Raw genomic sequence first — 19,563 nt, forward strand, 5'->3', positions numbered from 1 at the left:
AGTATTACTTTAAAAATCAAGACTAGGAAGCAGCTGAAGGCAAGGATTGAATGTTTGAAGTTAAAGAAGGAAGAAGGTTGCACCGAGTTCAGGTTCTGTGTGGTAGGGAACAGATACCAGGTAGCTGGAGAGTACAGCTGCACTGCAGAGGGAAACTGCCAAGAAGGTGTTTGGTGAATCCTCCACACAGAGGAAAGCGAGCAGGGAGACTTAGTGGTGGAATGAGGACATACAAGAAAGTATACGAAGGAAGAGGCTAATAAAGAAAAAGTAGGGTAATCAGGGAGATGAAGGAAGTAGGCAGGACAAGGTAAATGAAATGAATGAAAGGGAAGGTTTACAAGATAGTAGTGAGACCTGCTGTGATGTATGGCTTGGAGACAGTGGCCCTGAGAAAAAGGCAGGATCAGAAATGAATCCATCATAGAGACAGCTCAGAGTCAGAGAGGCTGAGATGGCTTGAGCATGTGCAGAGGAGGGAGGGTGGATATACTGGACAAAAGGATGAAGATGGAGGTGCTGGGCAGGAAGAGAAGGGGAAGATCTCAGAGAAGATTCATGAATGTACTTAAGGAGGACATGCAGAGGGTTGGTGTGACAGAGGAGGGTGCTGGGTTATAGTTTCTGACCCAAACCAAAATCAGGGAGTCCATCAGGTTTTTGGAAATAGAAAAGGTTGCTTTAAGTGAAGTCATGATTGCTCAGCTCCATCTTTTTCATGTCGCCCATATTAGATTCTTTGCTTTGTCACTGTATTTCCTGTCAGCTTATTACCTCTTAAGTCCTACTCGAGATTGAGATAAAGACTGAGAGCGTTTAGTGTGATGCCTTTTTAGTCAGAAGTCTGATGGCTTTTTGTTTGTGGTCCGACGTTTGAGGCTGAGGATGCCCTAAAATGTACACTGTTAAATATCAACACTTCATTGTTCTTTTGATTCCTCATAGGCATCTGATGGAAGACAACATACTGCTCAGTAGACCATTTTACACTTTATTCTCTCACAAAATCACTTCTACAAGGGAGATGCGTCCTGCATGACACTCTGCCGTGGATCTCGTAATGGTGGTGTGCCCCTAACAGTTTTATTACTGGCTGTCCCAGTCTAGTCTAAACAACAGTGTTACACAGGCATTCAGTAGTCACGTTGCACAGCGCACTCAGAGGTTATTGTCTATTAGCTGCAAAACATCTTTTCTCAGCTCTGGTGAGACTGTGACCTTTCCCTACTCCCTTCCAGTAAATTTCTACTGGCAGATGGTTCGCTGTTATCAACTCCTGCAGACAAGCCTGGGTGAGAGTCTCCAACATTCTACCACTAAAGGACACGTAGTCTAAGGCCTTCATTATCAGGCCCGTGTGCACTTAATACTACGCTATATAATTATATGACACTTATTAATATAAAGCATAGCTTTGAGGCACTTCAGTTAATTTCATTTTAACAACACCATAGACTAGATGTTCTCAGGTGTCCTGAGCAGCAGGCTGACACAAAGAGAAACTCATCTTTGCTGCTCCTAAACTGCAAACAGACTTTTCAAATCACTACATTTATATTATTCAGCTTTTAAAATACTTCAGTCTGTAGCAGGATTTTGGTTTCATGATGTAAAATTAATAATTAATTCTAAAAATAAGTTACTCATCAGTAAAAATGTTGCTGCCTGAAAGCTGAAATTCCTGTTTAATACAACATGTTTGATGCGAGGAAGATCAGGTGACCCGCATTGAGGCGTTGGGTGTGTCGCCAGACAGGAATCAGAGAGAGGTATGTTTAATGCAGACAGAGAGGAGGAGGAGAGAGGAAGGTTATTTATGCCTCAGCAGGTCTGGAGGTATGGATCTTACAGCGATGGCTTTCTACAAAGTGATGTGTTTGGCTGCTGGGCTGATGCTCCTGACCCAAGGTAAGAGCTCTCTGCACACACCTGCATCAGGTACGACTCAGAGGGTGAAAACACTCAGGAGCACATCGCTTCACTTTAAAGTGAAACTACAGGAAGTAACACGGCAGGAAAAGGAGGACTGGTGTTGCGTTTTAGGTTCATCTTTATCCTGGTTATGAAAGCTAAAACACAGATTAATGTGACGATCTGTTTGGTTTGGAAGCAGCTGAGAGGCTGAACTGCTCTCCATCACTCAGCGTCTGTATCACAGTTATTAGAGCTGCTTTATTTTATTTTAGCTTTGATTCCATGTTTAACTTTCATTTTCAATTCACTTTATTTTTTGATGATTTAATCAGTCAGTTTTGAGTCATACACAGAGATTTATTCATGAGGGTGTACATGTTTAAAAAAAATAAAAACGTTTATTAATGATTATTTGATGGTTGTTTATAACTTTAAAACTGCTCTCTGTGCGTATGCCCGGCTTTCTGCAGCTGCTGTCTTCACTACATGAATCACACTAATGGCATCTGAAAAAGAAACAGAAAGGATTATTTTTAATTTCCTCCAACAGTAAAAGTTTATTTTATAAATATTTGTCAATAAAATTAAAGCTACCTCGTCATTATTTAGTGACATTAAGTGTCGAGTTTCAGATTTAGTAAATATTTTAGATCTGCTTTCATGATCATATCTCAGTCTGCACAATGTGGACTGAAATGTTGTATCACTTTAGTTAAAATTTAAAAAACGTGTGTCTTTAATATTTAATTGGAAATATATTTAAGGGGAAAAGATAGTTGGCTTATTTCTTTAATTCAGTCATTCACGGGATTATTAGCTGCAGCTTTAACCGGCTGAGATGTTTCTAAAAGAATTATTTAAAAGAAGAAGTGTGACGGCGTGTGATGCGCATCAGTTTGTTGTGGCAGTTGAAGATGTGATAACAGGTTTAATTTGTTACAGCTCAGTGCAGAAAGTGCGTTAGATTCTGATAAGGTGCCACATCGTTTGTGTCCAAACTGATTTAGAAGGTGAATCAGAGCAGGCTGTCCCAGAAATGTTCTGAAAGACCTTTTATATCGAACAATGGAGTAATTGTGGAGAGTGGAAAATGAAAACATAACTATAAAAACACTGAGTGGCTGAGCTGAGAACACACACAAACATAAACACACAAAAAGATCAGAAAACTTTAAAGAAAAGAGTTCACTGATCTTTGTCAGAAAACAACTACATGATAACAATCCTCTCAGAAGAGGTGGTAAAACCAGTCTAGCTACAGAGATTGCATTTAACAGATGAAGGAAGCTGCCCACTGTTAATATTTATATAAAAATATATATATAAAGATTCTTCATAATAAATTCAATTTATTAACATCTTACTAAAAAATTAGAACACTCAAAATTAACAGGCTAACTTGCTTAGAATAGCACCTTCAATCTAGCCAAATAAAAAAAGCAGAAAACTAACAAACTCTTGGAAATACAGTCAAAACTAACCACGAATAATAAATGAACTACTTACAGACACATGTGTCCACGGCACAAGCATAAGGAAGCAGAGTATACAATACTGGTCACATAATCAAGATTTTACCTATTTTTCTGAAAAACAGCACAGTTAACTCAGACTGTATGGAAGCATCACACAGACGCATACTTTCCTGTTCAGTAACACCCAATCAAAATCCTAGAATTTGCCCCATCAGATCTGGAGCTCAGACTTCTTCCCACATAGCAAGCAGGTCTGGCCCGGATCTGGTATCAAGCCGGCACTGCTGGCTGACTTCTGGCATGATAAGACGTATGTCATCCAGATATGGGCCAGGTCTGGCATAGATGGCACTGTCTATATGATGGCATGCCATATCTGGCTCAATTGTAGTGTGGTTTATGTGGCCCAGGCCCATAGAAAACAGGTCTTCCCTGGATCCAGCATCAAGCTGTCACTTCTGACTGACCGGTGTCATGGCAGAGTGTATGTCAACCAGATGTGGGCCAGGTCTGGCAATGATGGCACTGTTTATGTTCCTATTTTCCTATTTTCGTTAGAAGACCCAAATGTCATGTTGCAATACTATACTGCTATGGTAGCCAACGTTTCAAATGCAGGTTTGACAGGTTTGTGAGTTTACACTTTATCCAAAACCTAGTGACAGTTTACTCATGTTTACCACTGGGTGGCTGTAGCTGAGGAGGTAGAGCAGGTCACCTACTGATCGGAAGGTTAGTGGTTCGATCACTGGCTCCTCCAGTCTGCATCTCAAGAGTGTGAATGTGTATGAATGTAGTCAGGAAGCACTCAGTGTAGAGAAAGTGTGTGATTGGGTGAATGTGGTATGTTGTGTAGAGCACTTTAAGTAATCCGGGAGAGTAGAAAAATGCTATATAAGAGTCAGTCCATTCACTGTCTGAACATGTGTCATGTTACTTTTGCACTGTTTTGCATGTTCTGGCACATGTTGTTATTACATGGCTTGATTAAGGTACACATTGTTCTGACATCTGGGGCCAGAGCTGAAACTGTTCTGGGCCAGCACAGTTTGTCTATAACTGGCCCGTGGCTGCACACAACTTACACATGGCCACGTACCGCAAACAATGACAACCCTTTGGTGGCCCAGATCAGGTTTGCCAGAGGTAGTCCACACATGGGCCAGCACAGGACCACCAGTGTGTCTGCAAATGGCCTTGTCATTCTTTGCGGTATGTGGGCCATGTGTAAGCACATTGTGTGGGCCAGATCTGGGCCATACCAATTTTGCTATGTGGGTTGGAGGGTCTGTTAGTACAGTAACCTCACAGCAGCTGTGTTATTGATCAGATTAAGTCATTAGAAATGCTCCAACAGCCCAGAGGTCGAGTTCAGGTAAAGCCAAACAGACAGCTAGCAGCTACAGCCCCTCCCCACGGGGACTGACTCACTGCTGGATGCTTTTAGCTAACCACAATTTCCCCACTATTATTACAGACAGTGAACAAAGCACAGAAAGATGAATGCAGATTTTTTGTTTAAACATTGTTTGTTTTCTTTGTTTCAGAGTCTGAGTCACAGCTGGATGGTAAGATAAAGTTTCTTTGTGTAATGATTTACTGTTATGTGTAATAAATCTTTAGTTTCATATAAATATTAGTTTATGAGTGAACTGTAGACTCCCAGGATCACTGTGTCCTCACTCAGCAGTTTGTAATGCTGAGAGTTTACAGCTCATACAGTAATGCTCACTCTGTGTTTTAATGTCTGTCTTCAGCTTGTGGTCAGGCGGCTCTGAACACCAGGATTGTAGGAGGACAGGTGGCCCCTGTTGGCAGCTGGCCCTGGCAGGTCAGTCTGCAAACAAATGGTTTCCACTTCTGTGGAGGATCCCTCATTAACAGTCAGTGGGTGCTGACTGCTGCTCACTGCTTTCAAACGTGAGTAATGAGGCTGAAGCTGCACACTAAACAAGATTTAAAGACACTGCAAAGTCAAACTTTATATATGTTTTCTCGTCAATAACAATTGTAATAACTGTGCACTGTTTGTGTCTCTCCTGATGATCTCAGCAGTACTCCAACCGGTCTGACTGTGAATCTGGGCCTTCAGAGTCTACAGGGATCTAATCCCAATGCAGTGTCTCTGACAGTAACACAGATCATCAAACATCCAAACTACAACTCTGGTACCAACGACAACGACATCTGCCTCCTGCAGCTCTCCTCACCGGTGACTTTCAGCAGCTACATTTCTCCCGTCTGCCTGGCAGCTTCAGACAGCACCTTCTACAGCGGCGTTAACAGCTGGGTCACCGGCTGGGGCAATATAGGAAGTGGAGGTGGGTCACTGGTTAGAACAGATTAATATTGTCTGAGGATGACAGGAAACAAACAGCTTCTCCAAAGTATCCATAAAGGAGGCCTTTGTCTGCTTATTTCATGATTCTGTTGCTGAAGAGAAGCCTGAATAAGTTTCAGAAACTATGATTTATGAATTTATAGAAAAGACACCAAATTTCTGAGCCAACCTCAAAGGAAATGTTTGTAAAAAAGAAACTGGCCTCATGCAGTTTCGTTTTTGATGATAAACCTGTGCGCGTGGAGGGGAAACAGACTTTATAAACACTAAAAGAAACATGGACTGAAATATTTGGGAAATGTCTGCAGCATCAAAGATAGAGATACGAACAGAACGTCAAAAATACTTTAAAAAACTTTTTGTGCATTTTTTTTTAACTTTTAATCAGATTTGTCTGGTGGTTCAATATGTACAGCTTTCTGTCATGTGACCACTGAAAGTGGGAAATCCTTTGAGGTAAAACTTAGTCACCACCAGAATAAATGCCTGGAAGTGGACCGATCCTTTGTTTACTGTTCTGCTTTGTACCTTTAATCTGTCACATGCTGTTTATTAAACAGATTTTTTTTTTTTACCCCTTCAGTGCCCCTTCCTTCTCCACAAAACCTGATGGAGGTGCAGGTTCCTGTTGTGGGAAACAGGCAGTGTAACTGTGACTATGGAGTGGGATCAATAACTGACAACATGATCTGTGCCGGGTTAAGTGCAGGAGGAAAGGACTCCTGTCAGGTGATTGTTGTTACCTGTGTTTGGCACATTTTCACCTTTTACAGATTATTCTTCTTAGTTTTTCAGGTGCACACAGATGCAGTCAGTTCCTTTCTATTTAACATACCTGATCTGCCAAGAGAGACCATATTGAGCTGCGTGTAATTTACTAATAGAACAGATGCAGTTTTTTAACTATAACCAGGAAATCATATATGTGGCCCAGTCATGGGGAATGAGACAGGACACAGGAAAGATTCTTGGGTTTTTAAATTTTCTGATTGCATTCAGAAAAGCTTAAATTTAACAATAAATCGGGAGAGAGCCCACGTTGGGGTCCCATGTTTAACAGAATGATAAAGTATACCATATTTTAACAAATTCAAAGGCAGGTTTTGAATTGTCACTAACCCAAAACCAGTGGAAGCAACTGTCAGGACACTTAACCATTGCAGGCATGCACTCACTTAACTTGGCTCACGAAGAACACTGACGTGGAGTCTCACGCAACGATCCCGCACCGAGGAGCACTCAGCCAAACTCTTAAGTAGCTCTCTGATGAGGCTTCATTAGCTGCAGGTGTGGCCAGCTTCCAGATGGGACACACCCACCAAGCCTGCCTGAAACCCTGTGCTCAGCCACACTCACAGACACACCCACCTGCCTATACATACAAGCATGGAGAACACAAGAACAGCACAGTGCAGCAAACATACATCATATATTATATTGGTCCATAACTGCTCATGGACCCTCGGTCTCTCAGATCCAGGTCCCTGACACAAGCGATGCGTTAGGACAAATACACACACAAGAATCATACAGCAAGCTAGCTCCCCTGCCAAACCACTCGTCATTGACCATTAAACACACACACGTGACACATTTCAGAATCTCTGTGGAATGCCTCCCACTCACAGCGCACTGTCTGTGCTCTAGTTTAAGGCAGCTCTTAAAGGGGCGGTATACCCCCAAAACCCCTGATCTAGTCATCACTAGTGGTGCAACGGATCACGGTTGATCTGAAATCCGAACCGATCCCACTCCACGGTTCGGTACGCACGTGATCCGAAGATTCAAAAAAGACAAAAAAAGTATGTGTATGGTGCGTGTGGTGGGTCTGTCAAGCGGTAGTTATGGCCAGCGCTAGCGGTCCAAGTGGCGGAGCAGAGGAGTTTGCGGCATTTAAGCAGCCTTTTGCTGCCCAGTCTGACCGGGCTAAAGCTATTACAAAAGCTATTGGGGTGTTTAGCTGCAGACGGGAGGCCGTATTCCATTGTGCAAAACAAGGGGTTTAAACTGTGATGAACGTGCTTGAGCCACGCTATGATATCTCGTTGCGCGTCCACTTCAGTGTGACAAGATCGTTCCAAGCATGTATGAGCAGGAGAAGTTTAAAGTTATGGCTGAACTGTCCCAGGCATCTTCTTTTGCTCTAACTACAAATGGGTGGACCTCCAGGGCAACGGAAAGGCACGTGACCGTGACCGCTCGTTATATCACAGCGGAGTGGTAGATACAAAGCCCTGTACTGTCCTATAGATTACATTATATTAGATGAAACTTTATTTATCCCTTGGGTGGGTTCCTCCGGGAAATTCAGTTTCCAGTAGCACAGCACCGACAGAAGTTGCAGAATGTGAGCAGAAATATATCATGTATACACATATATAAATACAGAGAATACAAAAGGGATAAATAGAATAAATAGGAATAAGAATACAAGGGAACGGCACATTTCAAGTATTGTGAGTCAATAGAGATTGACAGACCACGTGACTTTCGCGCATTGCATGCCGGGAACCCGTGGCAAAACAATCCAAGTACCGCATCAAACGCAAGCATTTGCAGCACCGCTAAACGTTCATTCTCCCGTTCCAATACCTTCCTGGTTTTTCTTTGCCCCCCAAGAAAGGAATGTACAAAACGAAGGAGAACAATGCCAGACTGTACAAAGACAGACTCGACGAAAAGGCAAAGAAAAGCACACAGAGTGGACAAAAAACGTTAGCTTGCTACCCAACTTTCACCACACTCATATTTATAATTATACGGTTCTTGGAGTGAGTGCATACACATACACAAGCCCGGGTACAGTTTACCGACGGATAGGTACAGGACCTTGAAATGCACCGTGTAGAACGAAAGACCATCGTACAAACAAAGGTAAGTTTACCTCACAAATCGTCTTCATAAATGCACATTCGTTAACCGTTTATTAATAGGACCTTTGAGCTCAACGGTAATTAATTAGTAGTGGAAATAATTTCTGGTATTCATTACAGAAATGTAGCAGTGACAATAATATTGTATGCTGTAATCGTACTGGGCAATTAGTGATACAAAAAAGCGCGACAGTTTCTGTTCAGCGCCAGACTTGCTTGTAACCTATATCACCAATTATGTTATGAAAAATGACGTATTAACTACTACAAAACACTGACGTTTGTGGGAATGCTTGGAGCAGACTGGGAAGTTATATTTGGTCTTTGAATGGCTGCAATCCAGGCCATCCATCGCCTCTTTGTTACTTCGGAAACATGGCTCGAACAATTTCTCTTCAACAACGTAATCCGATAACAACCGATCTCTTTACCGTCGGCTTCCTGTGGCTGTCATGCGACCGGCTATTGCAGTTAATAATACAACAGCTTCTTGCCATTTTTTGTGTTTCTTTTTATCGCTGTGTAACTGATTTCAATTGAAAGCCTGGGTGCGCTAGTACCTCTTGCCACGGGTTCCCAGAATCCTTTGCGGTTTTACCCCTGAATGACGTCACATTTTCAATCTCTATTACACCGTTGGATATTAACAATAACTATTGCACAGTGAAAAGGCACTACAGCTTACTTGTTCCCCCCTCCTTTGTCCCCGTTTCCCCTCCCTCTCCCCTCCAGCGAGGAGTTAAACAGTTTAATGGCGTGTGGGACAAAGGACTTTTTAAGTCTGCTGGTCCTTGACTTTGGGAGAAGCAACCTGTCACTGAACACACTCCTCTGGTTGTTTATGGCCGTGTGCAGAGGATGCCCAGCATGGTCCATAATGTCCATATTGCACCTTAATTTGTTTTTATATAACTGCGTGGAATGAGTCTTCAGTTGGATGTTTTTTAATGGGCAAAAAATACTTAAATAAGTAAATGGTGAGTCGAATTTTTGTCTTTTTTTTCTATTTTTGCTGATCCGAAAATTGATCCGATCCGTGACTTAAAACTGTGATCCGATCCGAACCGTGAGATTTTTGATCCGTTGCACCACTAGTCATCACCATGACAGCTCTACAAAAAGACCTCTGGTGGACAGGTAAACAGTTTGAAAGATGTGATTGTGTTTTAAACTTTTTTTTTAACTTGTTTCTAAAGTGTGTTACAGCTGGTTTTCCCAGAACCAATGCAACCTTTCTCAGGTGAATTTTTTTTTATTAAAAAAAAAACCAAACAAGATACATAAAAAGTGGATTTGCAAATTTTTTTTGTTTGTTTGTGTGTGTTATTAATCAGACTGACATTCAATCAAGGTCTGGTTATATTCAGGATAGGTTCCAAATTCAACACATGAAGCACAAAAAATAACAAATGTATTTTCGTTGGGAAAGGAACTCACAGAAATGCATAAGCAGTTCACTCCTCTTACATGCCATCTTCTCACTGCGCTCCCTGATGGTTCTGTCTAACAGTAAATGTTTCTGCTTTCAAAGGGGGATTCAGGAGGTCCAATGGTGAGCAAGCAGAATGGTCGCTGGATTCAGGCAGGAATCGTCAGTTTTGGGGAAGGTTGTGCTGAGCAGAATTTTCCAGGAGTCTACACCAGCGTATCCCAGTACCAGGCCTGGATCAACAGCCAGATCTCCTCTAAACAGCCGGGCTTCATGACGTTCACGTCCACTGGGACCAACAGTGACCTCAGTGTTACCTGCACAGGACTGCTACCAGTGCCAACCACCACCACCATAACTACAAACACCACACTTCCAACAACCACCTACCGTCCAACAAATACATCCACACCTAAAAACACCACACTTCCAACAACCACCTACCGTCCAACAAATACAACCACACCTACAAACAACACACTTCCAACAAACACTACAATTCTAACTACCACCAACCATCCAACAAATACATCCACACCTGCAAACACCACACTTCCAACAGCCACCAACAGTCCAACAATCACCACAAGACCTACAAACACTACACTTCCAACAACTATCAACCGTCCAACAAATACAACCACACCAATAAACACCACACTTTCAACAGCAACCAACCGTCCAACAACTGCCACCAGCTCTACAAACACCACACTTCCAACAAACACTACACTTATAACAAACACCACACTTCCAACAAACACCACACTTCCAACGACCACCAACCGTCCAACAAACACCACCAGCTCTACAAACACCACACTTCCAACAAACACCACACTTTTAACAACCACCAACCGTCCAACAAACAGCACAAGACCTACAAACACTACACTTCCAACAAACACTACACTTCCAACAAACACCACACTTCCAACAAACAGCACACTTCCAACAACCACCAACCGTCCAACAAACACCACCAGCTCTACAAACACCACACTTCCAACAAACACTACACTTCCAACAACCAACAACCGTCCAACAAACATGACCAGCACTACAAACACTACACTTTCAACAACCACCACCCATCCCATAAACACCATCACACCTACAAACACCACACTTCTAGCAAACATTACACTCCCAATAACTGTCAACCGTCCAACAAACACCACCAGAGCTACAAACACCACACTTCCAACAAACACTACAATTCCAACAACTGTCAACCGTCCAACAAACACGACAAGACCTACAAACACCACAATTCCAACAAACAGCACACTTTCAACAACCACCAACAGTCTAACAAACTCCACCAGCTCTACAAACACCACACTTCCAACAAACACTACACTTCCAACAACCAACAATCGTCCAACAAACATGACCAGCACCACAAACACTACACTTTCAACAACCACCACCCATCCAATAAACACCATCACACCTACAAACACCACACTTCTAGCAAACATTACACTCCCAATAACTGTCAATCGTCCAACAAACACGACGAGAGCTACAAACACCACAATTCCAACAAACACCACACTTCCAACAACTACCAACACTCCAATAAATGCCACCAGCTCTACAAACACTACACTTCCAACAACCAACAACCGTCCAATAAACACCATCACACCTACAAACACCACACTTCTAGCAAACATTACACTCCCAACAACTGTCAACCGTCCAACAAACACGACAAGAGCTACAAACACCACACTTCCAACAAACACCACACTTTCAACAACCACCAACGGTCTAACAAACTCCACCAGCTCTACAAACACCACACTTCCAACAAACACCACACTTCCAACAACCACCAACACTCCAACAAATGCCACCAGCTCTACAAACACTACACTTCCAACAACCAACAACCGTCCAACAAACATGACCAGCACTACAAACACTACACTTTCAACAACCACCACCCATCCAATAAACACCATCACACCTACAAACACCACACTTCTAGCAAACATTACACTCCCAACAACTGTCAACCGTCCAACAAACACGACAAGAGCTACAAACACCACACTTCCAACAAACACCACACTTTCAACAACCACCAACGGTCTAACAAACTCCACCAGCTCTACAAACACCACACTTCCAACAAACACCACACTTCCAACAACCACCAACACTCCAACAAATGCCACCAGCTCTACAAACACTACACTTCCAACAACCAACAACCGTCCAACAAACATGACCAGCACTACAAACACTACACTTTCAACAACCACCACCCATCCAATAAACACCATCACACCTACAAACACCACACTTCTAGCAAACATTACACTCCCAACAACTGTCAACCGTCCAACAAACACGACAAGAGCTACAAACACCACACTTCCAACAAACACCACACTTTCAACAACCACCAACGGTCTAACAAACTCCACCAGCTCTACAAACACCACACTTCCAACAAACACCACACTTCCAACAACCACCAACACTCCAACAAATGCCACCAGCTCTACAAACACTACACTTCCAACAACCAACAACCGTCCAACAAACATGACCAGCACTACAAACACTACACTTTCAACAACCACCACCCATCCAATAAACACCATCACACCTACAAACACCACACTTCTAGCAAACATTACACTCCCAACAACTGTCAACCGTCCAACAAACACGACAAGAGCTACAAACACCACACTTCCAACAAACACCACACTTTCAACAACCACCAACGGTCTAACAAACTCCACCAGCTCTACAAACACCACACTTCCAACAAACACCACACTTCCAACAACCACCAACACTCCAACAAATGCCACCAGCTCTACAAACACTACACTTCCAACAACCAACAACCGTCCAACAAACATGACCAGCACTACAAACACTACACTTTCAACAACCACCACCCATCCAATAAACACCATCACACCTACAAACACCACACTTCTAGCAAACATTACACTCCCAGCAACTGTCAACCGTCCAACAAACATGACAAGAGCTACAAACACCACACTTCCAACAAACACCACACTTTCAACAACCACCAACGGTCTAACAAACTCCACCAGCTCTACAAACACCACACTTCCAACAAACACCACACTTCCAACAACCACCAACACTCCAACAAATGCCACCAGCTCTACAAACACTACACTTCCAACAACCAACAACCGTCCAACAAACATGACCAGCACTACAAACACTACACTTTCAACAACCACCACCCATCCAATAAACACCATCACACCTACAAACACCACACTTCTAGCAAACATTACACTCCCAACAACTGTCAACCGTCCAACAAACACGACAAGAGCTATAAACACCACAATTCCAACAAACACCACACTTTCAACAACCACCAACAGTCTAACAAACTCCACCAGCTCTACAAACACCACACTTCCAACAAACACCACACTTTTAACAACCACCAACAATCCAACAAACAGCACAAGACCTACAAACACCACACTTCCAACAACCACCAACCGTCCAACAAACACCACCACACCTACAAACACCACACTTCCAACAAACAGCACACTTCCAACAACCACCAACACTCCAACAAATGCCACCAGCTCTACAAACACTACACTTCCAACAACCACTACACTTCCAACAACCACCAACCGTCCAACAAACATGACCAGCACTACAAACACTACACTTTCAACAACCACCACCCATCCAATAAACACCATCACACCTACAAACACCACACTTCTAGCAAACATTACACTCCCAACAACCACCAACAATCCAACAAACACCACCAGAGCTACAAACACCACACTTCCAACAAACACTACAATTCCAACAACTGTCAACCGTCCAACAATCACGACAAGACCTACAAACACCACAATTCCAACAAATACCACATTTTCAACAACCACCAACGGTCTAACAAACTCCACCAGCTCTACAACCACCAACCGTCCAACAAACACCACCAGCTCTACAAACACCACACTTCCAACAACCAACAACCGTCCAACAAACATGACCAGCACTACAAACACTACACTTTCAACAACCACCACCCATCCAATAAACACCATCACACCTACAAACACCACACTTCTAGCAAACATTACACTCCCAACAACCACCGACCATCCAACAAACACCACCAGAGCTACAAACACCACACTTCCAACAAACACTACAATTCCAACAACTGTCAACAGTCCAACAAACACGACAAGACCTACAAACACCACAATTCCAACAACCACCAACAGTCTAACAAACTCCACCAGCTCTACAAACACCACACTTCCAACAAACACCACACTTCCAACAACCACCAACACTCCAACAAATGCCACCAGCTCTACAAACACTACACTTCCAACAACCAACAACCGTCCAACAAACACGACCAGCACTACAAACACTACACTTTCAACAACCACCACACTTCCAACAACCACCAACACTCCAACAAATGCCACCAGCTCTACAAACACTACACTTCCAACAAACACTACACTTCCAACAACCAACAACCGTCCAACAAACATGACCAGCACTACAAACACTACACTTTCAACAACCACCACCCATCCAATAAACACCATCACACCTACAAACACCACACTTCTAGCAAACATTACACTCCCAACAACCAACAACAGTCCAACAAACACCACCAGAGCTACAAACACCACACTTCCAACAAACACTACAATTCCAACAACTGTCAACCGTCCAACAAACACGACAAGACCTACAAACACCACAATTCCAACAAACACCACACTTTCAACAACCACCAACGGTCTAACAAACTCCACCAGCTCTACAAACACCACACTTCCAACAAACGCCACACTTTTAACAACCACCAACCGTCCAACAAACACCACCACACCTACAAACACCACACTTTCAACAAACACTACACTTCCAACAACCACCAACCGTCCAACAAACACCACCAGCTCTACAAACACCACACTTCCAACAAACACTACACTTCCAACAACCACCAACACTCCAACAAATGCCACCAGCTCTACAAACACTACACTTCCAACAAACACTACACTTCCAACAACCAACAACCGTCCAACAAACATGACCAGCACCACAAACACTACACTTTCAACAAACACCACCCATCCCATAAACACCATCACACCTACAAACACCACACTTCTAGCAAACATTACACTCCCAACAACCAACAACCGTCCAACAAACACCACCAGAGCTACAAACACCACACTTCCAACAAACACTACAATTCCAACAACTGTCAACCGTCCAACAAACACGACAAGAACTATAAACACCACACTTCCAACAAACACCACACTTTTAACAACCACCAACAGTCCAACAAACAGCACAAGACCTACAAACACCACACTTCCAACAACCACCAACCGTCCAACAAACACCACCACACCTACAAACACCACACTTCCAACAACCACCAACACTCCAACAAATGCCACCAGCTCTACAAACACTACACTTCCAACAAACACTACACTTCCAACAACCACCAACCGTCCAACAAACACCACCACACCTACAAACACCACACTTCCAACAACCACCAACACTCCAACAAATGCCACCAGCTCTACAAACACTACACTTCCAACAAACACTACACTTCCAACAACCAACAACCGTCCAACAAACATGACCAGCACTACAAACACTACACTTTCAACAACCACCACCCATCCCATAAACACCATCACACCTACAAACTCCACACTTCTAGCAAACATTACACTCCCAACAACCAACAACCGTCCAACAAACACCACCAGAGCTACAAACACCACACTTCCAACAAACACTACAATTCCAACAACTCTCAACCGTCCAACAAACACGACAAGACCTACAAACACCACAATTCCAACAAACACCACACTTTCAACAACCATCAACCCTCCAATATAAGGTTTATTTTCATTACAAAAAATAAATAGTTCAAAGGTTAAAACATGTGACAAGATTACAAGGTTTTAAATGCATTAAAATACATAAGGCAATTACGTTCGTAATAAAGTTAAGTTCGTAATAAAGTGCAAAAAAGGTTAAGATTATAAGTGATGTTTAAGTTAAAAAGTAATAGGTCAAAGGTCAGATTAAAAACAGGTTAGAGATTTACTAAGAACAAGGAAATGATGTATATAAAGATCAAACAAGGAAATAAATCAAGAGTGTGAGTAATGAGAAATTAAACCAGCTTAACCTCCTAAGACGCGAACTCTTCCACAGCATGTATTTTTAATTTCTCTTTGATATTCGGGCATATTGGGGCCTGATGAATGTAAAAACAAAGAATTACCAGGTGTTTTTACCTGATTTTTGTTTCCAAGAAAAATGAGAGCCACATATGAGGATATTCGTTTAAAATTTCGATAGAACAGTAGCAGTATAATGTCCTCATAAGTGAATATCAGGCCCTTGTGATTTGAGTATTTCAGTCTAAATAAACTAAAATATGATGTCCACATATGTGGACGCCAGGTCCTAGGAGGTTAAAGTAAAAGGCTAAGTTTTAAAAATAAAATATGGATTAAATAACATAATGGTGAATAACACATTTAAACAAGTAGGGAATGTATTGCAAATCCCAGGGACATCTTGATCACCCCTCCTTAAAAATAGTGAATTTTGAGTGGACACTGGAACTGTATAGAACAATAACCGCAGTAGTGCTTAATCATTGTCACTGTAAGAAGGAGGAAATTCTCCGTTAATAAACACTAGTGGTTCTCAACAGTATAGAAATAAACACATGATAACCACATATTAAACTGACTCTTATTTTTGTTTGGTAAAAAGTTAACAACTATAAAGTTAACTGCTAATTGGGTTTTGTATTCTGTTTTCTTTAAGTTGATTTCTGATATCAGGAAAAAGCTATAGAATTAACTGGTGGGGTTTTTTAATATTTGTTTCTGCATTCTGATCACAACAAAAGTCGCCTACGATTTGGCGCTATATAAATAAAATTGAATTGAATTGAATTGAATTGAATTAACTGATTTTTTTTATTAGTTGGTAATCAGTTGATTTTGGGATTCATTTCTGTTATTGATTGATAACAGTTAACAGTCTGGGGGTTAGCTGTTTTGTTTTTGCATTTGATCTTAGCATTTTGATCTTGTCATTGATTTTTGTCAGATTGATAATAATTAACAGTTATAAAATTAACTACTACTCTGTTTTTGCCATATGATTTTCTTTGATTGATTTTTATCCATCCATCCATTTGCTTCCACTTATCCGTTTCAGGGTCGCAGGGGGTGCTGGAGCCTATCCCAGCTGTCATAGGGCGAGAGGCGGGGTACACTCTGGACAGCTCGCCAGTCTGTCACAGGGCTAACACACAGAGACAGACAACCATTCGCACTCATATTCACTCCCGCATTGACACTTATGGGCAATTTAGATTAATCAATTAACCTATCCCCACAAACTGCAAATCTTTGGACTGTGGGAGGAAGCCGGGGTAACCGGAACAAACCCACGCAAACACGGGGAGTACTCCACACAGAAAGACCCCGGCCCGATGGTGGAATTGAACTCAGGACAGTGCGGCAATGGTGCTAACCACTGTGCTGCCCCTGTTTGTATCTGTTTAATATATAAATAATTGCGTGAGTCAATTGCTAAATTCATTTTCTTTTTTTTTCAGAATGTCAGAATCTTTTTATGTCAGAATCTTTGATTCTGACATAATTCCTGTTGAGTTGATTGTTAAATTGAATCTTCGTTTTTTGTTTCATTAATTTCTTATCACGTATTGATACAGATTCTTTTTGGGTTAATTCCTAAATTTATTTTTGACATTGTTACTTATATCTTTTATTAGTTTATTACAGTGTGTTTGTTATTATTTACCAACTGGGCTGGACTTTGATTGCTTTAACTCTTTCACATATAGTGGTTACTACAGTGGACAGCTATTCAAAGGCTGTTTTCTTGTATTTGTGTCAGTGTTGATGGTGTACTTGCAGATAAACCACTACATTGGACACTGATGTGTCACTCCATACCCTGCCACCCACTGGTAAGCCAGTGGACATGTGTAAGTGGACATGTAAAAAAAATTTTCAAAGTACATGTTTAAAAAAATAAGTTCAACAATCTTTTTTCGTGCCTAAAGATGAATAAAAATTCTTAAGAAAATAATCCTGATTGAAGTTGTCATAATTCATGCATGAAAGGGTTAAACTAGAATCTGTCACAGTCTGGGTGAGGCAGACTGTAAGAAATGAAGAAGGTGGACCCAAATGCAGACACGCAAAATAACAAAACTTAATATTAACTGAAAACGAGACATTTATTAGAGGCTGGACTAAGAGATACAAAACAAAGGCAAAACTAAATCAATCAGGCAAAACCAAAACTGACCAGAGCCAGAGCAAAGGTTTTACAAGAGAACATGGAGCTTATGAAACAGTCCAAAACAAAAGTCTACAAAAGACACTGGAGCTCAGGGAGCAGTTTATAAACATTTCAGGGGGCCGACCCGGAGGCCAACGGCACAGGAGTTCATGACCGAACAGTTCAGGTGGCCGGCCACATGGAAAGTAGCAGCAACTGAACAGTTCAGGAGGACGACTGCGGAGTCCGCGGTGGCGACAGAGGGGGTCCGGAGGCCGGCCATGTGGAAGACTGTGGCGGCAACACCGTTCAGGAGGCCGCCCACGACGGCAGACGAGATGAGACCAGGTGTGGTGACTACCTCTGGCTGGGTCAAGACGAGACCCGGTGAAGTATGGCGGCAGCAGGTGGTGGTGCTGCAGACGACGGCGTGGAAGACACGGGTGATGGAGCAGGTGGCTGAACGGACTCACCAGAGCCGTCAGCGGACGCAGCAGGTGGTGAAGTTACATCAGATGTGGAGGGAAGCTGGGTAGGCTTGGCTGAACCTTCAGCTGTCGTGGCAGGACCAGGCGAGGCAGGACCAGGCGAGGCAGGACCAGGCGAGGCATCGTCCTCCGGCTGAGGCGAAGCAGGGCCAGCAGGTGCGGAGACCTCTGGCTGAGACGAAGCAGGTAGAGGCACAGCAACTGCTGACGGCTAAGCAGGCTCTCCGGAGCACTCAGCGGAAACTGATGGCAGAATGGGAGCCGCGGAGCGCTGGAGTGGTTCACCTGAACCCCCAGCAGACACTGGAAGAGGTTGCACAAACTGCCCAGTGACCCCCATGAAAACTGCAACAGGCTCTTTGGTGGGTCCAGAGCAAACTGAGTCCTCCAACTCACCCTCTGGATCCAACCTGGCTGGGGTCTCAGTCCCACAGGGGCTCAGCAGAGCTTCAGAATTCAGAATTCTTTTAGCATGATTTTAGACAGTCTCTGCCAGAGCTGATTCAGTTTCACAAAAAACAACTCTTTCTTGAATGATCATGGCCACATTGTCTATTAGTTCATGCCTTGGCTTAGAGTGCAAACATGAATGGTCTATGGCAGAATTGGAAATGCTGGCTCCATAATCATATGAAGGCAG

At 42.7% G+C, this 19,563-nt stretch overlaps 1 protein-coding gene across 1 annotated transcript in view; it reads left to right on the forward strand.

Moving 5' to 3' along the window:
* Positions 1 to 1,853: 1,853 nt before the first annotated feature.
* Positions 1,854 to 19,563, forward strand: part of LOC134626810 (transmembrane protease serine 9-like) — a 37,675-nt gene continuing 19,965 nt past the window's right edge. Inside the window, exons 1-6 of the mRNA XM_063472731.1 lie at positions 1,854 to 1,908; positions 4,937 to 4,957; positions 5,141 to 5,309; positions 5,442 to 5,710; positions 6,314 to 6,459; positions 10,135 to 10,423. Coding sequence (XP_063328801.1) covers positions 1,854 to 1,908; positions 4,937 to 4,957; positions 5,141 to 5,309; positions 5,442 to 5,710; positions 6,314 to 6,459; positions 10,135 to 10,423 — 949 coding nt within the window. The remainder of the gene's footprint in view (positions 1,909 to 4,936; positions 4,958 to 5,140; positions 5,310 to 5,441; positions 5,711 to 6,313; positions 6,460 to 10,134; positions 10,424 to 19,563) is intronic.

Source organism: Pelmatolapia mariae, linkage group LG4 (assembly GCF_036321145.2).
Source record: "Pelmatolapia mariae isolate MD_Pm_ZW linkage group LG4, Pm_UMD_F_2, whole genome shotgun sequence".
NCBI lineage: Eukaryota > Metazoa > Chordata > Actinopteri > Cichliformes > Cichlidae > Pelmatolapia > Pelmatolapia mariae.